Source organism: Phoca vitulina, unplaced genomic scaffold, assembly GCF_004348235.1.
Source record: "Phoca vitulina isolate PV1807 unplaced genomic scaffold, GSC_HSeal_1.0 scaffold2, whole genome shotgun sequence".
NCBI classification, from domain to species: domain Eukaryota; kingdom Metazoa; phylum Chordata; class Mammalia; order Carnivora; family Phocidae; genus Phoca; species Phoca vitulina.
The window spans coordinates 61,336,942-61,362,152 of NW_022589705.1; the positions used below are offsets into that span (position 1 = coordinate 61,336,942).

Genomic DNA, 25,211 nt, shown 5'->3' on the forward strand with positions numbered 1-25,211 from the left:
GGTCATGGGCATTAAGGAGGGTACTTGATGTAATGAGCACTGGGTGTTGTATGCAGCTGATGAATCACTAAATTCTACCTCTGAAACTAATAATACAGTATATGTTAACTAGATTGAATTAAAAAAAAAAACAAAACAAAATAACTGCTAAAGGCTACCAGACGGAAATAGTTTGAAAACAAATAGGAAGATTGTAAACCCAGTCATATTTCATTAAATGTGAATGTTTTAAATACACCATTAAAAGGCCAGAGATTGTCAGACTGGATAAAAAAGACCTGACTAGGCTATCTAGGAGATGTGCACTGTATAAATAAAGCAACGATTATGTTAAAAGTATGCAAAAAACTATATTATGAAATTATTGAAAAGCTTAAGTGGTTGTTTGAATAGCAAACAAAATAGACATTAGGATAAGGGATATTACCAAAGGTAAAAGGAACATAACGGTAAGAGAATCTATTCTTCCAGGAGATAATATCCCGCGTTTGTGTATATTCAATATATCAAGCATAAATGAGCAGAACTGAGGGTAGAAATAGACAAATTCAAAATTATTACTGGAGATTTCTACAGTCTTCTCTTAGTGATTAATAGAACAAATAGGATCAGTGAAGATATAAAAGATTTGAAAACTATCAATAACTAGACTTAATTGGTTTAATTGAACTATAATATTAATTTGTTATAAATTTATAAAGTACTTCACAACAGTGGAAGAATACAGATTTTATTTTAGTGCATATGAAATATTTAGCAATACAAACCATTGGCTGAGGAAAGAAGTCTTGATAAATTATAAAGGATTGATAGCATATAGAAGTGATTGATGATGGGGTGCCTGTTGGCTGGGTTGGTGGAATATGCAACTCTTGATCTCGGGGTTGTAGGTTTGAGTCCCGTGTTGGATGTAGAGATTACTTAATAAAATCTTTAAAAAAGTGATCAATGATGGGATAATTCTTCATCTTCATGAGATGATTCTTTTATTTTTTATCAAGAATGAAGAAGCCATTACTAAAGATCCTCCAGATTTAGAAGTATAATGGGAGAATGTATTCTCTGACTATGATGGAATTAACATAGAAACCAATAACAAAAAGATGTGTGGGAAACCTCTAAATATTTGGAAATTAAGTAACATCATTTCAAATATAATGCAGGGTCCAAAGAAGAAATTATGAGGAAATCTAGAAAGTATTTTGAGTTGAATGATAATGAAAGCACATATATCAAGATTTGTGACATAGGAAAAGCAGTGATTAAAGGTAAATATGGGGGCGCCTGGGTGGCTCAGTCGTTAAGCGTCTGCCTTCAGCTCAGGTCATGATCCCAGGGTCCTGGGATCAAGCCCCACATCGGGCTCCCTGCCCAGCAGGAAGCCTGCTTCTCCCTCTCCCACTCCCCCTGCTTGTGTTCCCTCTCTCGCTGTGTCTCTCTCTGTCAAATAAATAAATAAAATCTTTAAAAAAAAATAAAAAAAAAGGTAAATATGGAGCTATAAATGCTTACATTTAGAAGAGAAAGGATTTAAAACCATTGATCTAAACTTCCACTTTAAGCAACTTAAATGCAAAATAAGTGGAAGGAAGCAAATAAAGATAAATGCAGACATGAGTGAAAAAACAATAAAAATAATGGAAGCAAAAATGCTGGTATTTTTTTCTAGGTTGTCCACTTACATTTTTAATTCACCAGATATTTTTTATCACATTTTATGTTAATGGCTTGAGTTTTTTTTATCACCTTTTTATTGAAGTTTAACATACTGAAAAGGGAACAGATCATTAAGTGTATCCTTCAGTGAATTTCTTAAAAAAATTTTTTTTGAGTATACTTGATGCACAATATTGCATTAGTTTCAGGTGTGCTGTATAGTGATTCATCTTCTTTATACATTATGCTATGCTCACCACAAGTGTAGCTACTGTCACCAGACAGCGCTATTACAATATCACTGACTATATTCCCTGTGTTGTACTTTTAGTTCCATGATTTACTCATTCCATAACTGGAAGCTTGTATCTCCCACTCCTCTTTACCCATTTCACCCATCCCTCCATCCAGCTTCCTTCTGGTAACCATCAGTTTGTTCTCCATATTTAATAGAAATCTAACTAGGCTGATCTAAGAGTACCTCCCTCCCCACACACAAACACATTACCAGTGATAGGATAATTCTTCATCTTCAGAAGATAATTCTTTCACACTTCATTAGGAATGAAGGTGGGGGCATTACTATAGATCCTCCAGACCTAAAAGCACATTAGGAGAGAATTATGAATGGCTTTTGCTAATTCTTTCAACAATTGAGAAGATACATATTACTCATATTAAGAAATACATTTGAATATATTTATAACATTTTAAAAAAGTAAATTGATCATTAAAAACCTTCCTTTAGAAAACTCTAGGCACAGATCACTGGTGGATTTTGTCAAACAGTTTAAGGATGAAAAAAGTATCAGTCTACGTAGACTATTTCAGAAAATAGATGAGGACATTACCCTTGTACCCAAATCAGACAAAGACACAGGAGAAGAAAACTATAGACCAAAATTCTCATGAACATAGATGTGAAATCCATAAAATATTAGCCGTTGAATCCAGGGACATGGAATTTAATATATCCTGACTGAATGGGGTTTATCTGAAAAATGTAAGATTGATGTATCATTTTAAAGTCAGCCAATGGAATTCACCATATTCATAGGTTTAAGGAGAAAATTCATATAATCACCTCAATAAATACAGGAAAATATTTCGCAAAATTCAGCACCAAGTCATGGTAGAAATTTTTAGGAAACTGAATAGAAGGAAAGCTCAGCCTGATAAAGAGTAAATGAAAAACCTATAGCTAATATCATAGTTATGCTTTCCCCCAAGACAAGATAAAGACAAGAATGTTTGCTCTCATCACTTTTATTCAGCATTTTTTTTACATTTCATTTATTTATTTTTATTATTATGTTACGTTAATCACCAGACATTACATCATTAGTTTTTTTTTTTTTAAAGATTTTATTTATTTATTTGAGAGAGAGAGTGAGAGAGAGAGAGAGCACAAGAGGGGGGAGCGGGAGAGGGAGAAGCAGACTCCCTGCTGAGCAGGGAGCCCGATGCGGGACTCGATCCCAGGACTCCAGGATCATGACCTGAGCCGAAGGCAGTCGCCCAACCAACTGAGCCACCCAGGCGCCCACATCATTAGTTTTTGATGTAGTGATCCATGATTCACTGTTTGTGTTTAACACCCAGTGCTCCGTGCAGTACATGCCCTCTTTAATACCCATCACCAGGCTAACCCATCCCTCCAGCCCCCTTACCTCGAGAACCCTCAGTTTGTTTCTCAGAGTCCATAGTCTCTCATGGTTCGTCTCCCCCTCCGATTTCCCCCCTTCATTCTTCCCTTCCTGCTATCTTCTTCTTCTTCTTTTTTTTAAACATAAAATATATTATTTGTTTCAGAGGTACAGGTCTGTGATTCAACAGTCTTCCACAATTCACAGCACTCACTATAGGAATACCCTCCCCAATGTCTATCACCCAGCCACCCCATCCCTCCCATCCCACCCCCCACTCCAGCAACCCTCAGTTTGTTTCCTGAGATTAAGAATTCCTCATATCAGTGAGATCATATGATACAGGTCTTTCTCTGATTGACTTATTTCGGTCAGCATAATACCCTCCAGTTCCATCCACGTCATTGCAAATGGCAAGATTTCATTCCTTTTGATGGCTGCGTATTATTCCATTGTATATATATACCACATCTTCTTTATCCAGTCATCTGTCGATGGACATCTTGGCTCTTTCCATCGTTTGGCTATTGTGGACATTGCTGCTATAAACATTGGGATGCACGTTCCCCTTTGGATCCTTACATTTGTATCTTTGGGGTAAATACCCAGTAGTGCAATTGCTGGATCATATGGTAGCTCTATTTTCAAGGTTTTGAGGAACCTCCATACTGTTTTCCAGAGTGGCTGCACCAGCTTGCATTCCCATCAACAGTGTAGGAGGGTTCCCCTTTCTCCACATCCCCGCCAACATCTGTCGTTTCCTGACTTATTAATTGTAGCCATTGTGACTGGTGTGAGGTGGTATCTCATTGAGGTTTTGATTTGGATTTCCCTGATGCCGAGCGATGTTGAGCACTTTTTCATGTGTCTGTTGGCCATTTGGATGTCATCTTTGGAAAAATGTCTGTTCACGTCTTCTGCCCCTTTCTTGATTGGATCATTTGTTCTTTGGGTGTTGAGTTAAGAAGTTCTTTATAGATTTTGGATACTAGCCCTTTATCTGATATGTCATTTGCAAATATCTTCTCCCATTCTGTCGGTTGTCTTTTGGTTTTGTTGACTGTTTCTTTTGCTGTGCAAAAGCTTTTTATCTTGATGAAGTCCCAATAGTTCATTTTTGCCCTTGCTTCCCTTGCCTTTGGCGATGTTTCTAGGAAGAAGTTGCTGTAGCTGAGGTCGAAGCGGTTGCTGCCTGTGTTCTCCTTTAGGATGTTGATGGACTCCTGTCTCACATTGAGGTCTTTCAACCATTTTGAGTCTATTTTTGTGTGTGGTGTAAGGAAATGGTCTAGTTTCATTCTTCTGCATGTGGCTGTCCAATTTTCCCAACACCATTTGTTGAAGAGACTGTCTTTTTTCCATTGGACATTCTTTCCTGCTTTGTCGAAGATGAGTTGACCATAGAGTTGAGGGTCCATTTCTGGACTCTCTATTCTGTTACATTGATATATGTGTCTGTTTTTGTGCCAGTACCATACTGTCTTGATGATGACAGCTTTGTAATAGAGCTTGAAGTCCGGAATTGTGATGCCGCCAGCTTTGTTTTTCTTTTTCAACATTCCTCTGGCTATTCGGGGTCTTTTCTGGTTCCATACAAATTTTAGGATTATTTGTTCCATTTCTTTGAAAAAAGTGGATGGTATTTTGATAGGGATTGCATTAAATGTGTAGATTGCTCTAGGTAGCATAGACATCTTCACAATATTTGTTCTTCGAATCCATGAGCATGGAACGTTTTTCCATTTCTTTGTGTCTTCCTCAATTTCATGAGTATTTTATAGTTTTCTGAGTACAGGTTCTTTGCCTCTTTGGTTAGATTTATTCCTAGGTATCTCATGGTTTTGGGTGCAATTGTAAATGGGATCGACTCCTTAATTTCCCTTTCTTCTGTCTTGTTGTTGGTGTATAGGAATGCCACTGATTTCTGTGCATTGATTTTATATCCTGCCACTTTACTGAATTCCTGTATGAGTTCTAGCAGTTTTGGGGTGGAGTCTTTTGGGTTTTCCACATAAAGTATCATATCATCTGCAAAGAGTGAGAGTTTGACTTCTTCTTTGCCGATTCGGATGCCTTTTATTTCTTTTTGTTGTCTGATTGCTGTGGCTAGGACTTCTAATATTATGTTAAATAGCAGTGGTGATAGTGGACATCCCTGCTGTGTTCCTGACCTTAGGGGGAAAGCTCTCAGTTTTTCCCCATTGAGAATGATATTCACTGTGGGTTTTTCATAGATGGCTTTTATGATATTGAGGTATGAACCCTCTATCCCTATACTTTTGATCAAGAAAGAATGCTGTACTTTGTCAAATGCTTTTTCTGCATCTATTGAGAGGATCATGTGGTTCTTGTTCTTTCTTTTATTAATGTATCACATTGATTGATTTGCGGATGTTGAACCAACCTTGCAGCCCAGGGATAAATCCCACTTGGTCGTGGTGAATAATACTTTTAATGTACTGTTGGATCCCATTGGCTAGTATTTTGGTGAGAATTTTTGCATCCATGTTCATCAAGGATATTGGTCTGTAATTCTCCTTTTTGCTGGGGTCTTTGTCTGGTTTTGGGATCAAGGTAATGGTGGCCTCAAAATGAGTTTGGAAGTCTTACTTCCATTTCTATCTTTTGGAACAGTTTCAGAAGAATAGGTATTAATTCTTCTTTAAATGTTTGATAGAATTCCCCTGAGAAGCCATCTGGCCCTGGGCTCTTGTTTGTTGGGGGATTTTTGATGACTGCTTCAATTTCCTTAGTGGTTATAGGTCTGTTCAGGTTTTCTGTTTCTTCCTGGTTCAGTTTTGGTAGTTGATACATCTCTAGGAATGCTTCCATTTCTTCCAGATTATCTAATTTGCTGGCATGGAGTTGCTCATAATACGTTCTTATAATTGTATTTCTTTGGTGTTGGTTGTGATCTCTCCTCTTCCATTCATGATTTTATTGATTTGGATCATTTCTCTTTTCTTTTGATAAGTCTGGCCAGGGGTTTTATCAATCTTGTTAATTCTTTCAAAGAACCAGCTCCTAGTTTCGTCGATCTGTTCTACTGTTCTTTTGGTTTCTATTTCATTGATTTCTGCTCTGATCTTTATTATTTCTCTTCTCCTGCTGGGTTTAGGCTTTATTTGCTGTTCTTTCTCCAGCTCCTTTAGGTGTAGGGTTAGGTTGTGTACTTGAGACCTTTCTTGTTTCTTGAGAAAGGCTTGTATTGCTATATACTTTCCTCTCAGGACTGCCTTTGCTGCATCCCAAAGATTTTGAACAGTTGTGTTTTCATTTTCACTTGTTTCCATGAATTTTTTTTAATTCTTCTTTAATTTCCTGGTTGACCCATTCATTCTTTAGTAGGATGCTCTTTAGCCTCCATGTATTTGAGTTCTTTCCGATTTTCCTCTTGTGATTGAGTTCTAGTTTCAAAGCATTGTGGTCTGAAAATAGTCAGGGAATGATCCCAGTCATTTGGTACTGTTTGAGACCTGATTTGTGACCTAGGATGTGATCTATTCTGGAGAATGTTCCATGGGCACTAGAGAAGAATGTGTATTCTGTTGCTTTGGGATGGAATGTTCTGAATATATCTGTGAAGTCCATTTGGTCCAGTGTGTCATTTAAAGTCTTTATTTCCTTGTTGATCTTTTGCTTAGATGATCTGTCCATTTCAGTGAGGGGGGTGTTAAAGTTCCCCACTATTATTGTGTTGTTGTCGATGTGTTTCGTTGCTTTTGTTAATAATTGCCTTATGTAATTGGCCGCTCCCATGTTAGGGGCATAGATATTTACCATTGTTAGATCTTCTTGTTGGATAGACCCTTTAAGTAGGATATAGTGTCCTTCCTCATCTCTTATTACAGTCTTTGGTTTAAAATCTAATTTGTCTGATATAAGGATTGCCACCCCAGCTTTCTTTTGGTGTCCATTAGTATGGTAAATGGTTTTCCATCCCCTCACTTTCAATCTGGGGGTGTCTTTGGGTCTAAAGTGAGTCTCCTGCAGACAGTATATCGATGGGTCTTGTTTTTTTTATCCAGTCTGATAGCCTGTGTCTTGATTGGGGTAATTAGCCCATTTACATTCAGGATAAATATTGAATGATATGAATTTAGTGCCATTGTATTGCCTGTAAGGTGACTGTTACTGTATATCGTCTGTGTTCCTTTCTGGTCTATGTTACTTTTAGGCTCTCTCTTTGCTTAGAGGACCCCTTTCAATATTTCTTGTAGGGCTGGTTTTGTGTTTGCAAATTCCTTTAGTTTTGTTTGTCCTGGAAGCTTTTTATCTCTCCTTCTATTTTCAGTGACAGCCTAGCTGGATATAGTATTCTTGGCTGCATATTTTTCTCATTTAGTGCTCTGAATATATCCTGCCAGTCCTTTTCTGGCTTGCCAGGTCTCTGTGGATAGGTCTGTTGCCAGTCTAATGTTTCTACCATTGTAGGTTACAGATCTCTTCTCCCGAGCTGCTTTTAGCATTTTCTCTTTGTGTCTGAGGCTCGTAAGTTTTACTATTAGATGTCGGGGTGTTGACCTATTTTTATTGATTTTGAGGGGGGTTCTCTGTGCCTCGTGGGTTTTGATGCCTGTTTCCTTCCCCAAATTAGGGAAGTCCTCTGCTATATAATTTGCTCCAATATAGCTTCTGCCCCTCTCTCTCTTTCTTCTTCTTCTGGGATCCCAATTATTCTGATATTGTTTCATCTTATGGTATCACTTATCTCTCGAATTCTGCCCTCATGATCCAATAGTTGATTCTCTCTTTTTCTCAGCTTCTTTATTTTCCATTATTTGGTCTTCTATATCACTAGTTCCCTCTTCTGCCTCATTTATCCTGGCAGTTAGAGCCTCCATTTTTGATTGCACCTCATTAATAGCCTTTTTGATTTCAACTTGGTTATATTTTAGTTCTTTTATTTCTCCAGAAAGGGTTTCTCTAATATCTTCCATGCTTTTTTTAAGCCCAGCTAGTATCTTTAAAATCATCATTATGAACTCTAATTCTGACATCTCACTAATGTCACTATTGATTAGGTCCCTGGCAGTTGGTACTGCCTTTTTTTTTTTTTTGAGGTGATTTTTTCCGTCTTGTCATTTTATCCAGAGGAGAAGAGATGAATGAGAGAACAAAATGCTTACAGGGTAACAACGCCCCCAGAAAATATACAGTAAACAAATCAGAAGAGACCTGAAACTGGCGAAAGGGAAAGAAAGAGAAAAGAAAAAAAAAAAAAGGAAGAAGATAAAAAGAAACAAAAACAAAATAAAAAAAAGCAGACTATGATCAAATATGATCATGCTGGTGCATAGATCAGTGCCACACATTAGATTTTGGGCGTATTTTGGTCTGTTAGAAGAAAGTGCCTGCCAAAATTTTAAAGAAAGAAAAACTTATATATGTACATAATTAAGGGTAAATACGATGAAGGGATGGGATATGACTGTAAAGATGAAAGTTATAAAAGATTTTATAAAAGGAATTGATAAGATAAGAAGTTGGTTGAGTAAAGAAAGAGGAGGATTTAAAAAAAAAAAAAAAGGAGAGAATGTGATCAGGCAGGAGACTAGAACAAAGCCATACACTAGATTTAGGGTATATTTTGATCTGTTAGAAGAAACTGTATCCCATAATTTAAAGAGAGAACAACTTACATATGAATACCAAAAATAAGGGTAACTACTATGAAGGGATAAAATATGACTCTAAAAATGAAAAATAAAAAAGATTTTTTAAAAAAGGGATTGATAAGATGTTGGTTGAAAATGGAAAAAGAAAAACTCGGAAAAAAAGAAAAAGAAAAAGAAAAAGAAAGTTAAAAAAAAATTAACTTTGAAAGACTAAAGAATCATGGCAAAAAAGCCATAAATTCTATGTGCAGTATTCCCTTAGTGCTGGAGTGCTGCTCTTCTCATTGATCTGTAAACTTGGTCTTGGCTGGCTATTCTTGCTGATCTTCTGGGGGAGGGGCCTGTTGCCATGGTTCCCAAATGTCTTTGCCTGAGGTGGAATTGCCCCGCCCTTGCCCGGTCCGGGCTAAGTAATCTGCTGGGGTTTGCTCTCTGGAGCTTTTGTTCCCTGCAAGCTTTCCCTACGGCTTTGGAGGAGGAGAGTGAAAATGGCGGCCTCCCAATCTCCCCCTTGGAGGAGCCAAGAACTCGGGGGCCCCATTCCTCAGTGAGCCCCCAGAGAAACGCAGTCAATCACTCCCGTCTCCCTGGTCTCTGGCCACACTCCGTGCTCACCTGGCCAGTGACCGAGCGTTCCTGTCTCTGGCACACGACCCCATTTGGAGTCTCCAAATCCAGCAGATCCCTTCCAAGTGCTCCTGGGCCACTCCTCCCGGGGGAGGAATGGGAGTCTCCCCTGATCTGCCACTTGTTGGGTCCCTGCTGGAAAGAGCAGTGGCCCGACTGCCGGGTATCACAGTTAATGGCAACCCTGAGATGAGAGCCCACTCCTCAGCTCCGTCTCTGCAGCCAGCTTCCCTGCTCGGATACCTGGGAGCTCTGCCGCAATCAGGCATCCCCGCTCTTTCTGTGACTCCGAGGGTCCTGAGACCACACTGTCCCAGCGAGGGTTCCACCGTCCGCTTAGCCACTGGAGCGACGTCCCTCAGCAGAGCCGACTTCTAAAAGTTCTGATTTTGTGCTTTGCTGCTCTATCACCTGCTGGTAGCGGCTGACAGAGGCCCACTCCTCCGCCGTCTGTCTTCACGAATATTGCCTCGGATTCACATCTCTGCACGTCCTACGTTGCAGAAAGTGGTCGCTTTTCTGTTCAGAGAGTTGCTGCTATTCTTTTCTTCGATATTCTGTTGAGTTCGTAGGTGTTTAGAATAGTTTGATCCCTGTCTAGTTGAATTCCTGGGGCCAGACGAAATTTAGGTCTCCTACTCCCCCTCCATTTTGCTCCTCCCCCCTTATTCAGCATTTTACTGGAAGTTCTATCCAGTGTAATAAGTCAAAGAAAGGAAGGGAAAGACTTCAGTTTGTAAATTGAAAATGAAGAAGAAAAAAGTATTATTATTGTTGTATGACATGGTTTTGTGCAGTTAAAATCATAAGGAATCTACAGGAAAAACTAAAGTAAATCAGTATATAATTTTAAAAATTTAAAAAATAACTTTAAACTAAATTAAAAATACCACTTACAATAGCATTCAGAAAACACTTGGGGATAAGTTAAAACATGTATGGGATAAATATTACTGAGAAAATAAAGAAAAATTAAGTGGACAGATTTTTATTCATCAGAAGTCTCGGTATTGTTAAGATATCACTTCTCCCCAAATTGATTATAGTTGCTGTAATCCCAGTAAAAATCCTAGCTGGGTTTTTGGATAGAAATTGACAAAGTGATCCTACATTTATATGGAGAAGAAAAGACCTGCGATAGCTAAAAATTTTTTGAAAAGCAGCAAAGATACTTATCTCTTCCCAAGATTTAATATAAATATGGTATCCTTACTGGCAGGAGATTAGACATATATATAGATGAATAGGACACAATAGAGTCCATAAATGGATTCACAGGTGTAACTAATTGACTTGTGACAGTTACCAAAGTAATTCAATAGGGAAAGGGCTTTTTTCTTTTTTAAAAAATTGTGGCCAGTTTTACATAACAAAATTTACCATTGGCAATCGGACACCCATACACTGCTAATGGGAAGGTAAAATGATTCATGCTGTAGAGAACAGTTTGGTGGCTCCTCAAAAAGTTAAGCATAGTTACCATATGACCAGGCAGTTCTACTCCTTGATATATATCCAAGAAAATTAAAAACATCTATCTAAAAAAAAATGTACATAAATGCTCATAGCAGTATTTATTCTTAATACTCAAAATATAGAGACAACCTAACTGTCCATCAATGGATAAATGGATAAAAAATATACTACAGACATACATAAAAGGAATGAAGTATTGATACATGCTACAATGTGGATGACCTCAAAAACATACTAAAGTCAAAAAACCAGACACAGGGCGCCTGGGTGGCTCAGTTGGTTAAGCGACTGCCTTCGGCTCAGGTCATGATCCTGGAGTCCCGGGATTGAGTCCCGCATCGGGCTCCCTGCTCGGCAGGGAGTCTGCTTCTCCCTCTGACCCTCCTCCCTCTCATGCTCTCTGTCTCTCATTCTCTCTCTCTCAAATAAATAAATAAAAAATCTTTAAAAAAAAAAAAAAAAAAAAAACCAGACACAAAAGGTCACATATTGTATGATTCCATGGATATGAAACCTCCAGAAGGGTTAAATCCATAGAAACAGAAAGCAAAGTGGTCATTGCCAGGAACTGGGAGGAGGAAAGAATGGGGAGTGACTGTGTAACAGGCATGAGGTTTTCTTTCAGAGTAATGAAAATGTTTCAGAACTTGATAAAGGTGGTGGTTGTATGACCCTAAACGTACTACATACTACTGAATTGTACACTTTAAATTGGTTAATTTTATGTTATGTGAATTTCAGTTCAATTTTGAAAAATGTATTTCTTCATGGTAAGGGGTTCACTTGTAGTACAAATAATATTCCCTGTTTTAAAAAAACCAGTATTCTATCTAGGAAAGCAAGGGTAGAACCAGATAGATCTGCAAGGAGAGGTGTAGGCAAGAAATGGGAAATGAAGAGACCAGTAGAGACAGGTATTAAAAAATATGAGCCAAAAAAATTTAATGTACTTTCTAATTACTAATGACTAATTCTGAATGAGGGACTCTGCACAGTTAACAGCAGTCTAGAACTATAAAAAGAATCATACAAAGGAAATATATTTAAAGATTTGGCTTATCTTTTGTGGCAGAGAAAGAAACTAGTTGGTGGTACCTGAAGGAATATTCTGGGTCTTTCTCACTAGGAATCTCCCGGGGAAAAAAAACCGATCCAGAAAAATCTAACATATGCAGTAATAAATAATGAAAAAGGGAAGGGCACTGCATCAATATCCAGTTGTCTCTGCACTGTTTGATGAATAAACTGTTCTTTACCTATTGAATTGTTTTGGCATCTTTTTCAGAAATCATTTGGTTATAGATGTATGGGTTTATTTCTGGACTCTCAGTTCTGTTAGTATATATATGTCTGTATATATATGTATACATGTCTGATATATATATGTCTCTGCTATGTCAGTATCACAGTGGATACTGTAGCTTTGTAGAAAGCTTTGAAATCAGGAATTGTGTCTTTTGACTTTGATTTTTTTTTTTTTTTCTTTCCCCTCAAGATTGTTTTCACTCTTTGGGCCCCTTGAATTTCTCTTTGAATTTGAGGATCAGCTTTTCCATTTTACAAAAAAGGCTCTTGGAATTTTGATAAGGATTGCATTGAAATGTACATTTCTTTGGGTAGTAAGTTTATCCTCTTAATGGTACTAAGTCTCCCAAGCCATGAACATTGGATGCCTTTTCACTTATTTAGGTATTTTAAAATTTCTCTGAGCAGTGTTTTATAGTTTTCAGTATAAATGTCTTTTACTTCCTTGGTTAAATTTATTTCTATATATTTTATTCATTTAGACCATATCATAAATGGAATTATTTTCTTATTATCCTTTCCAGATTATTCATCGCTAGTGTATGGAGATACAACTAAATTTTGTGTGTTGATCTTTTACCCTGCAACTTTGCTGAATTTATTAGCTCTAACAGGTGTGTGTGTGTGTGTGTAGTCCTTAGAATTTTCTATGTTTAAGATCATATCTGGGAATAAGGGTAGTTCTACTTCTTCTGCTCTGATTTTGATGTGTTTTATTTTTTTTTCTTGCCTTATTGATCCAGCTAGAATTTCCAATATAATGTTGCATAGAAGTGGCAAGGGTGGGTTTTCTTATCTTGTTCTTGATCTTAGGGTAAAGGTTTTTAGTCTTTCATCATTGAGTATGTTATTAGTTGTAGGTTCTTCATAAATATCTTTTATGTCAAAGAAGTTCCCCTTATTCATAATTTACGTGTTTTTATCATGAAACATTGGATTTTTCAAAGACTTTTCCTGCATTGTTTGAACTGATTTTATTTTGTTTTGTCTTTCCTTCAGTCTTTATATGGGTGTAATGATTCCTCTGTGTTGAACCACTTTTGCAATCCTGGAATAAATCCCCTTTTAATATGTTCTGGTTTGTTAGTATTTTGTTGAGGATTTTTGCATCTATATCTACAATGGATATTGGTCTGTAGTTTTCTTTTTTTGTGCTTTGTCTGACTTTGTTATTAGGATGCTTCTGACCTCATAGAATGACTTAGGAAGTTTTCCCTCTTTAGTCTTTTGGGGAAGATTTATAAGATTAGTGTTAATTCTTTATATGGTAGAATTCAGCAGTGAAGCCATCTGGTCCTTGGCTTTTCTTTAATGGGATGCTTTTGATTAATCTCTTTGTTATAAGTCAATTTGGATTTTCTGTTTCTTCTTGAGTCAGTTTTGGTAGATAGTATGTTTCTAGGAATTTCTTTCATTTCATATAGGTTATCTAATTTGTTGAAATGTAATTATTCATAGTATTATTTTCATATTTTTATTTCTGTGAGGTCAGTAGTAATATTCCTGCTTTCACTTCTGGTTTTCGTAATTTGAGTCTTCTCCCTTTTTTTCTTATTCAGTCTAGCTAAAGGTTTGTCAACTTTGTTAATCTTTTTGAAGAATCAGTCTTTGGTTTTGTTGATTTTCTCTATTTTTTTCTATTCCTTGTTTTATTAGTCTCTAATTTTTATTATTTTCTTCCTTTTGCTGGCCTTTAGTTTTTTTTTTTCTGTTCCTTAAGGTATAAAGTTAGACTCGATCCCATGGCCCTAAGATCATGACCTGAACTGAAACAAAGCGTTGGACGCTCAACTGACTGAGCCACCCAGGTGCCCCTTAAATCTTCTTTTTAAGAAGATATTTACAGGTATAAGTTTCCTTTTGGTCATAATATATTTTGTATGATTTCAGTCTTTTAAGATTCATTGAAACTTGTTTTCATATGTTCTATCTTAGAGAATGTTCCATCCACACTTATGAAAAATATGTATTTATGTTTTTTTCGGGTAGAGTGTTCTATAAATATTTTATCTATTCAGTTTATACTATTTTTCAAGTTCTCTATTTCTTTATTGATGTTTATTGAAGGTAGGACATTGATATCTCCAGCTGTTATTGTAAAACTGTCTATTTCTCCTTTCAATTCTGTCAATTTTTTCATTTATTCTGGAGGCTCTGTTATTAGATATGTATATATTTCTTATTTTTATATCTTCTTGATGGATTGTTTATCAGTATATAATGTCCTTTTTATTCTCTTATAAAATTTTTTTAGTTAAAGTCTACTTTATCTGATATTAGGATAGCCAGCCAACCTTTCTTTTGGTTATTAATTGCACATGTATTTTTCCATTCTTTCACTTTTCACCTCTTTGTATCTTTGGATCTGAGGTGAGTCTTTTGTAGACAGCATATAGTTGGATCATGTCTTTTTATCCATTCTGCTAATCTCTGCCTTCTTATTGGAGAGTTTAATCCATTTACACCTAAAATAATTACTGATAAGAATGCCTTTAGTTCTGGGGCGCCTGGATGGCTCAGTCATTAAGCGTCTGCCTTCGGCTCAGGTCATGGTCCCGGGGTCCTGGGATCGAGCCCCGCATCAGGCTCCCTGCTCGGCGGGGAGCCTGCTTCTCCCTCTCCCGCTCCCCCTGCTTGTGTTCCCTCTCGCTGTCGCTCTCACTGTCAAATAAATACATAAAATCTTAAAAAAAAAAAAAAAAAAAGGATGCCTTTAGTTCTGCTATTTTGCTATTTGTTTTTGGCCTATCATTCTTTTTTCCTCAATTTTCTCAATTCTTTACTATGTCTCCTTTTTGTTTAGTTGACTTTTTTGTATTGTACTGTTTTGATTCCTCTCTCATCTTTCTGTATATTTTTTAGTTATTTTCTTAGTGGTTACTCTAGGGGTTATAAATAGCCTGTCCAATTTATAACAATCTATTTTGAATTAATACCAGCTTAGCTTCTGTAGTATATAAAAACTGTTCCCTGTACAGCTCCATCTCTCCTTCTTTATGTTTATTTTTCTTCTTTCATTTTTCTTTGTGCTCCCCAGACTAGATAATTGCATTTGATCTACCTTCAAGTTCTCTGATCTTTCTTCTGCTTTCTCAGAGTTGCTATTGAAACCCTGTAGTTAGTTTTTCATTTCAGTTATTGTACTTTTCAGCCCCAGAATTTTTTTCTTTGGTTCCTTTTGAAGTAATTTGTATCTCTTTATTGATAGTCTCTATTTGTTGACACATTGTCTTTCTGGTTCCCATTAGCTCTTTGTTCATGGATTCTTTGAACTCTGAGAATATTTAAGATGATGATTGAAAGTCTTTGCCCAGTAAGTCTAATGTCTCTTCTTCCGCACAGTTTCTGTCAGTTTCTCCTTTGAATGAGTCATACTTTCTTATTTCTTAGCATACATCACTATTTCCTTTTTAAAAAGTGATTATTTTAAATATTATAATGTAATAACTCTGGAAATCAGATTCTTCCTCCTCCACCTTATAGTTTGTTTTTTGTTGCTTTCTGTGGGTTGTTACCTGTTTACGGACTTTTCTAAACTATTTTTGTCATTATTTTGGTGATGAGCTGACTCTGTCTTAGTCGGCTTGGGCTACCATGACAACATATCATAGAACAGATTTATTTTCTCATAATTCTGAAGGCTGAAAGTCTGAGATCATGTTGCCAGCATGATTGGTTTCTGGTGAGACCTCTCTTCCTGACTTGCAGATGGCCACCTTCTCCCTTGGCTCTCACATGGCAGGGAGAAAGAGAGACAGAGACACAGAGACAGAGAGAAAGGAAACACCCGCTGGTGTCTCTTCTTCTAAGAGGCACTAATCCCATTATAAGGGGGCATTAATCCCATTATGAGGGCCCCACCTTCATGGCCTCATTTAAACCTGATTATCTCCCAAAGGCCCCCCCCATCTCTCAGTACCATCACAGTGGGGATTAGGGGTTCAACATATGAATTTTGGTGTGTATATGGGGGTGGGGCACAGACATTTGGTACATAATGGTCTCTGAAATCTTTTCTTCTTTAGCTGTGGTCTGCTAGTAGTATGAGAGAGATTTCCTTGAATATCTGAAGTAAAAAAAGAAAATAAAAAGAAACAAAACAAAAAAAGAGAAGAAAGAAAATCCTTTCTTAGTCTTTGCAGACTAGCTCTGTGTTGGAGCGCTCTAACACTTAGGCTGTTTACATGTCTGTCTTTACTTCCTGTTTGTGCTGAGCCTAGAGATGAGCCAGTAGTTTTCTCAGGTCTTCTCTGAGTAGGTTTCTTGCCTTGCACATATGCATGGCTTTCTAAATTCCCAGTGTTTTTTAATGTCCTAATTTCCCAAAGAAACTCTCTTGCCATTTTTTCTTTCAGGTTTTTGGCATGTCTTGTTGTTTGCCTCAACTGGAATATTTTGTCCCAGGTGGCAGTGAGGTTTTCATTTGCCTTAAAAATTTCTCTAAGAGGGGCGCCTGGGTGGCTCAGTCGTTAAGCGCCTGCCTTCGGCTCAGGTCATGATCCCAGGGTCCTGGGATCGAGCCCCGTATCGGGCTCCCTGCTCAGCAGGAAGCCTGCTTCTCCCTCTCCCACTCCCCCTGCTTGTGTTCCCTCTCTCGCTGTGTCTCTCTCTGTCAAATAAATAAAATCTTGAAAAAAAATTTTTTTTTTTCCTGAAGAATGCCCTCTGCATAGCTGCTTTTCTGTACTAAGAGATTTTCAAGTTGATAAAATAAAAGAGAGAGCCTTGAGTCAGTCCTTCAGGTAGCCCTGTACAGGTCACAGCAGACAAATAAAAATTCTTTGAGAACAGAGTCTGCTCTGCTCCCTCTAGAACCAGGGACCAGGGTTCAACTGTTGGAATGTGGGCTAGTATATTTAAGACTGCCACAGAGCCAGGAGTGGGGAAAGGGAAATAAAAACATCGCAAAGCTTTCACACTGTTTTGAAGTACCTTTTTGTGTTTCAGCATTTGTTTGATTGATGTAAACCTTTGACTAATTTCCAGAGTTCTGAGAAATTTGATTCTGACCGTTTTTGCTCCATTTTTAGATGTTTCTATGGAGGGGATAGGCTCTTGGAACTACCTCCTACATGTTTTTCTGAGGGGAAAAAAGGGTGATGTCATCGAGGAAGTGTATTTTGCTGATGCTTTCTGATATTTGTTGTTGTTAGGCTCACAGTTACCCCCTATAGTTTTTCTCTCCTGTTCCTCCTGTGCAGCTTCTGCCCTATCTTAACTCTTCTTAGCTGCTTTTATGAGTATTTTAGAACCTTTGGGTTATTCCTGTTTTTTCATTCAGCTTAAAATAAGGATTGCATTTTTTAATGTCTTGTTTGCTTTGTTGCATTTTTATGGTATCCAGGAATCAAATTTTGTTCCCCTTACTCCCCAGATTTCCCTCTAATGCTTGTTATCAACCCTTACTCCTACCCCAAGCCTCTGGTAATAATGAATATGTTTTCTGTTTTTATAATTTTGTCTTTTCTAAAATGTCATGTATGTGGAATTATACAGCATGTATCCTTTTGAGCCTGGCTTTCACTTAGCATAATGCATTTGAGGATTTCTCCACATCGTTTTGAGTTCAAATCAATAATTTGTTCATTTTTGTTGCTGAGTAGTTTTCTGTTGTATGAATGTATAGTTGAAGGACATTTGGGGTGTCTTCTGTTTTCAGTGATTATGAATAATGCTGTTGTAAACTTTCATTTTATAATTTCATGTGAACGTAGTTTAATTTCTTTTGGATAAGTAAATACCTAGGAAGTGGGATTACTGTGTTATAACTTTCTTAGACATTGCTAACCTGTTTTGTAAAGTGGCTACATAATTTTGAGATACATGTGTACTTCACACATATTGTCAATGTATGAGAGTTCTGATTTTTCTGCATCCTTACCATCACTTGATATTGTTAGTGTTTTGGATTTTAGCACTCTAATGTATGGAAGTGGAATCTGTGTTTGTTTTACATTTTCCTTTTTTTTTTTTTAAGATTTTATTTATTTATTTGACAGAGGGAGAGATAGCGAGAGCAGGAACACAAGCAGAGGGAGTGGGAGAAGGAGAAGCAGGCTTCCTGCGGAGCAGGGAGCCTGATGCGGGGCTCGATCCCAGGACCGTGGGATCATGACCTGAGCCGAAGGCAGACGCTTAATGACTGAGCCCTATTGACTAATGCTGTTGAGCATTTTTTCATGTATATTTGTATCTTCTTTAGGGAATTTTCTGTTGAAATCTTTAGCTATTTATTATTTATTTTAATAGAGTTTTGAGAATTCTTCTTATATTGTGGTTATTACTCCTTTGTTAGATGTGTTTTGCAGTTATTTTCTCCCAGTCTGGCTTGCCTTTTCATTCTCTTAACAGTGTCTTTCAAAGAATAGTTCTTAATTTTAAAGAAGTCCATTTTATCGAGTTTTTGGGTTTTGCTTTTGCTGTTGTATCTAAAGCTCATGAAGATTTCTTCCTATGTTTTCAGTACTAAAAATAGAACGAAAGTCATAAATAATTAAAACGTTTTTAGTATTCATGTAAAAAAAGTAAAAAGCAGGTGAAATTAATTTAAACGTTATGTTTTAATTAAGCCAACATTTTCAAAATGGTCATCTCAATACACATTGAATAGAAAATTATTATTACTATATTTAAAGATTTTATTTTTAAGTAATCTCTATATCCAACGTGGGGCTTGAACTTATAACCCTGAAATCAAGCATTGCACGCTCTGCCGATTGAGCCATCCAGATGCCATGAAAAATTAATAAGTATTTACATTTTTATTTTTGTACTAAGTCCTACTCTCATGTGTATTTAACACAGCACATATTAAGTCAGTTGAGGCGCATCTCAAGGGCTCACTAGCCATGTACGTCTAGTGGTTACCATAGCAGACAGCAGAGATCTGCCAGTCTTAAGAGTTTTAGGTTTTACTTTAAATCTGTTATTTAGGGGCTCGAGACCCGGCGCTGAGGGCAATGGCCGCGCGCCGGCTCGAAGACGAGCGTCGCCGGGCGGGGGCGCGCGTAGCAGGGCGGGCGTGGAGCGTGCAGGGGCCGCGGGCGGCCTCTGAGAGGCCGGACGGCACTGCCGGGAGGCGGCAGCGACAACGACGGCGGCAGTGACGGGAACCGCGCCGGGGGTGAGGCACTGTAACCCAGTTGAATTCTGCATCTAGAAAGCCCAAGACTGAAGAATATCAAAGACATTGACTAACCTGGAAACAGGGACCTCTTTGGAACTTTGCTTTCATCCACAGTACCGTTTTAGAGCTATCATTGAGTGGAATTGATTTCTTCATCTTATTTTGTTAATTGGGAAGAACATGGATTCAGGGATTTTACGTTTCCCTTTAGTTTTGCATGAACTCGGTAGGAAATGGAGCCCTTAAAGGGCTTGGGAATAACAAGAAGAGATTGAAGACAGACAAGCTTGCTCGTGCTCTCTCTCTCTGTTTTCCCTCCCCCTTGGAAGAAAAGGATTTACAACTCAACCTTCTTTTTTTTTTTTTAAAGATTTTATTTATTTATTTGAGAGAGAATGAGAGAGAGCAAGTACATGGGGGGGGGGGGTCAGAGGGAGAAGCAGACTCCCTGCCGAGCAGGGAGCCCGATGCGGGACTCGATCCAGGGACTCCAGGATCATGACCTGAGCCAAAGGCAGTCGCTTAACCAACTAAGCCACCCAGGCGCCCTACAACTCAACCTTCTAACAGCTGCGGCCCAGCTTTAGCCATCAAGAGAAAATAAATAAAATTAAACCACCATTGCCAGACTACTAGCCCTGAAGTCAAGGTGTGGGAGTGGTGGCATTGAGAAAACTGCCTAAAACGGACAAGGAGTGCAGTAAAAAAAGCTTCTCTTTAAAACTGGAAGGGGCCTCAGATTCCCTTTTGGATTAAAATAGAAACACAGGGCACACCTCTTTTAGGTGCAGCTCACATCTGGTGGAGTGTGGTAGTTGTGGAGGTGCTAGAGTGTCTCCTCAGAAGAATTTTTTCTTGCCCGAAGTGGTCTCCCCTACCCTGATATTCTCCCTGCTTGCCCTTTGAAGACTTGCCTCCATCCATGAGCTATTCCCTGACCTGTCCGATGGCCCATGTTCTCCACCTGCAACCATTTGCATGTGTACAGCCTGCTGTTTGTCTCCAGTTTTTAAACTGTACAAGTTGTGTTTCTTAATCTCTCCCTCTTGCCTTGTTCTGGGGAGTGGTTATTCATCATTTGGAATCACCTTTCCCCCTCCCATGTGTTTTCCTTCATTTGAGATCTTTTGACCTTTGGTTTTCTTTGGGAGGGGGAAGGGTGATAATTTTAAATTTCTGTTTCCCCGGTTTCCTTCTGTACTCTTTTTCTCCGTTGTTCCCCTCATCCCATTTTCTTGTCTGTTCTGCCGCTGTGTGGGCCTGGGCTATGCGGCAGGGCAGACCTCCCATCAGAGCTCCAACTTGCCCGCAGAGTCTGGAAAGAGATTCAAGCCCAGCAAGTATGTTCCGGTCTCAGCAGCCGCCATCTGCTTAGTGGGAGCTACGACCCTCTTCTTTGCCTTTACCTGTCCAGGACTAAGCCTCTATGTGTCACCTGCAGTGTCCATCTACAATGCGGTGGTTTTTCTCTTTGTGCTGGCCAACTTCAGCATGGCCACCTTCATGGACCCAGGGATTCTCCTTCGAGCTGAGGAGGATGAAGACAAGGAAGATGACTTCCGAGCTCCCCTTTACAAAACAGTGGAGATTAAGGGCATCCAGGTGCGCATGAAGTGGTATGCCACCTGCCATTTCTACCGTCCTCCTCGATGTTCCCACTGCAGTGTCTGTGACAATTGTGTGGAGGAGTTTGATCATCACTGCCCCTGGGTGAACAACTGTATCGGTCGCCGGAACTACCGCTATTTCTTCCTTTTCCTCCTCTCCCTGACAGCACACATCATGGGTGTGTTTGGCTTTGGCCTCCTCTATGTCCTCTACCACATGGAGGAATTCTCAGGGGTGCGCACGGCTGTCACAATGGCAGTGATGTGTGTGGCTGGCTTATTCTTTATCCCCGTAGCTGGCCTCACAGGATTTCATGTGGTGCTGGTGGCTAGGGGACGCACAACCAATGAACAGGTTACGCATAAATTCCGAGGAGGTGTGAACCACTTCACCAATGGCTGCTGTAACAATGTCAGCTGTGTGCTCTGCAGTTCCCCAGCACCCAGGTATTTGGGGAGACCAAAGAAAGAGAAGACGATTGTCATCAGACCTCCCTTCTTTCGACCAGAAGTGTCAGATGGGCAGATAACTGTGAAGATGATGGACAATGGCATCCAGGGAGAGCTGAGGAGAAGCAAGTCTAAGGGAAGCTTGGAGATCACAAAGAGCCAGTCTACAGATGCTGAACCCCCACCTCCTCCTAAGCCGTACCTGAGCCGTTACATGGGGCTACGAACACACCTCAGCCTGGCTACTAATGAGGATAGCAGCCTCCTGGGCAAGGACAGCCCTCCCACACCTACCATGTACAAGTACCAGCCAGGCTACAGTAGCAGCAGTACATCAGCCACCATGCCTCATTCCTCCAGCGCCAAGTTGAGTCGTGGGGACAGCTTGAAGGAGCCGACCTCAGTTGCAGAGAGCAGCCGCCATCCCAGCTACCGCTCGGAGCCCAGCTTGGAGCCAGAGAGCTTCTGTTCTCCCACCTTTGGCAAAAGCTTTCACTTCGAGCCACTATCCAGCAGCTCACACTCCTCCAGCCTCAAGTCAGCCCAGGGCACTGGCTTTGAACTGGCCCAGTTGCAGTCCATTCGTTCAGAGGGCACAACCTCCACCTCCTATAAGAGCCTGGCCAACCAGACACGCAACGGAAGCCTGTCTTACGACAGCTTGCTCACTCCTTCGGACAGCCCTGATTTTGAGTCCGTGCAGGCAGGGCCTGAGCCAGACCCACCTTTAGGCTATACCTCTCCCTTCCTGTCAGCCCAGCTGGCCCAGCAGCGGGAAGCCGAGAGGCACCCACGTTTGGTGCCAACCGGCCCAACACACCGAGAGCCCTCCCCGGTCCGGTACAACAGTCTGTCGCGCCATATTGTGGCCTCCCTCCAGGAACGAGAGAAGCTGCTACGCCAGTCACCCCCACTCCCAGGCCGTGAGGAAGAACCAGGCTTGGGGGACTCAGGCATTCAGTCAACGCCAGGCTCAGGCCATGCCCCTCGCACTAGTTCCTCCTCAGATGATTCAAAGAGATCACCCTTGGTCAAGACTCCACTGGGACGCCCAGCTGCCCCCCGTTTTGGCAAGCCAGATGGGCTAAGGGGCCGGGGACTAGGGTCCCCTGAACCAGGCCCAGCCGCCCCATACCTGGGCCGATCTGTGTCTTACAGCAGCCAAAAAGCCGGTGTCACCGCAGCTGGTATCTCTGAGGCAGAGGAAGTAGCCTTGCAGCCGTTATTGACACCCAAAGATGAAGTACAGCTCAAGACCGCCTACAGCAAATCCAATGGGCAGCCCAAGAGTATAGGCTCTGCCTCCCCTGGCCCAGGCCAGCTGCCTCTCAGCAGCCCCACAAGGGGCGGAGTCAAGAAGGTGTCAGGGGTGGGTGGTACCACCTATGAGATTTCCGTGTGAGCCTTCGGCACCTCCCTTCCCCCCACGCCTCTGCGCCTACAAATATCAAAGAAATTATATATCTATCCTGGGATGGGAAAATGAGGGAGGGATATGTAGGAGGAGGGGTATCTTACTCTTCCATTCCTTAGACCAGCAGGAAAGATGCGGGGACATCCATCGAAGTCTTCCTTTTCCCAGTGGTTCCCTCTCTTTTGTCCCAGTTACCAACTAAGGAAACCGCACCCCCCTGTTGTTGGTGCGTAGTGATCAGGAAAGAAACCTTGGGAGAGGCGAGTGTGGGGTCTTGGTCAGAGGAAGGAAGGATTTGGAGAGGAGAGTTAGTTTTCTAGGTTCATTGGCACTTAGTTTCTCCAGGAAGGGGGTCACAGCCCCATGACTTTGGTGGTGGTGGGGAGATCAGGAAAAGAGCTTGACTGAGCTCCAGAAACAATATTGGATAATGCCCCCCCTTCTTGGGGGAGAGAGATTAGTGTGGACTTCTTTAGTCCCCTCAGAGCCTTCCCCCAACTCACATGGTTAACATTATTTTTAAATCCAAGGCCAGGAGAGACGAATCCAAAAAGCAATATTTTTCATCACATGCCAAAAACGGGATAGAGAGAAGGAGTGGCAGGCCTAGGCCCCTCCGATTGTCCCTTGGGGGTTACCCCTCAGCCCACCTCAGTATGGTGCTGGGTAGTGGGGGTACCTGGGTTCTAACCTCTAAAAAGGGGAGACCCCAGCCTCTAGACAGAGGCCCTCTTATTTTTTATTCTGATTAGCCATTTTAAACCAACAAGGAATAAAAAGAAATCCTGATCTAAAAAAAAATAAAAATAAAAATAAATCTGTTATTTATTTTAAGTTAAATTTTGTATAAAGTATAAGGTATAAGGTATGGATTGCAGTTCTTCTTTTTATATGGTTGTCTGTCAGAAACTTTTTTTTTTAAAAGTAGGCTCCATGCCCAGTGTAGAGCCCCATGAGAAACTTTTTAATAGAAGTTCTGGGCAATTAGAAATCTCGAGATCATTCTGGGCTCCAAAGCTCAACATTTAAACATACTTTCTTTTATTGCTTTAATTTATTGTCTTTTGTTTCAGTGCAATGTAAATTTATTTTGTAATTAGCAATTTTCAAACCATATTTGTGAATTGCTCAGAAGTGTTAGGCATTTAGTGGCTTTATTGATATACCTTTCTAAAACTGAAATAACACATTATGCTTTTTATCTTTTTAAGATTCACCTCCCCATTCCCAAACTTGTATCTAAAATTTTCACTTTGCTTCCAGGCATGTACTGGCATTGAAAACATTGATGAAGCTATTACACTGCTTGAACAAAATAATTGGGACTTAGTGGTAAGTACTTTTTATCTTTTCTCTTTTTTCTAGCTTTATTGAGATATAACTAATGTATAACATTGTGTAAATTTAAGGTGTATAATGTGATGATTTGATACACATACATATTGTGAAATGATCATCACAATAAGGTGAGTTAACATATCCATCACCTCATGTGGTTACTTTTTTTGTGTGTGATCAGAACTTTGAAGATTTACTCTTTTATCTATTTTCAAGTATACAGTGTAGTATTGTTAAGTATAGTTACCTTGTTATACATTAGATCACCAGAATTTATTCATTTATATTTGGGAAGTTTGTATACTTTGATCACCTTCACTCACTCTCCCTAGCAACCACCAATCTAATCTGTTTCTATGAATTCCATTTTCTTTTAGATTCCAAATGTAAGTGAGATCATACAATATTTGTTTTTCTCTCTCTATTTCAAGAAATTTTTTCTTTTTTTGGACCAGTAATCAAATTTTATTAATTTTTCAATGTTTTTAGTGTTCCTTATAGATGATTTAGCATACCATAGCCCATTTATAGCTGTAATCTAAATGAATAAAATCTAAATGTCTTTAATATGAAGTTTGTAATTAGTTCAGTATTAAATTACTAAATTATTATGAATTCTTAGATAATTTAAATAATTGTTAAAGTTGTTCTCTTATGTTACTGTGTATTAAGGTTCCTCTTCCCCTGTAATATTTTGGTGGAGATGCTTGGTAGGAGAGAAAATGCAGACTTGTCTAAATGTCAGAATAAGTCTATTTGATGTTTTCCCTTCACTTCTGGGGCCCACACTGATAATCACTCCTTTCTAAAGCTATTAAAGAAGTGACATTTTGTTGGATGTTTTTATAAAAAATTTTTTTTAAATGAACTTCAGAGAGTTTATTATAGAAGTCTTTTAGTTTTTTGAGTGGGGGGAGGCAGTAACTCAAAATCAAATCCTGGCACAGC

General features: G+C 39.4%; 2 protein-coding genes across 3 annotated transcripts in view; both read left to right on the top strand.

Annotated features, from left to right (window-relative positions):
* FAF1 (Fas associated factor 1) overlaps positions 1-25,211 on the top strand; it is a 514,999-nt gene that overhangs the window by 53,098 nt on the left and 436,690 nt on the right. Inside the window, exon 2 of one of the 2 annotated variants that reach the window (XM_032429321.1) lies at positions 24,189-24,257. In XM_032429321.1, the coding sequence (XP_032285212.1) occupies positions 24,189-24,257 (69 nt within the window). Of the gene's footprint in view, positions 1-24,188; positions 24,258-25,211 lie in introns of those variants that run through there. The other variant, XM_032429322.1, reaches the window with a different exon arrangement.
* On the top strand, positions 20,604-22,922 carry LOC116641389 (palmitoyltransferase ZDHHC5-like; the record flags this gene model as incomplete). Its single annotated transcript, XM_032419068.1, has 1 exon — positions 20,604-22,922. A coding segment is annotated over one exon (2,310 nt), but the record flags the coding sequence as incomplete, so codon positions are not given.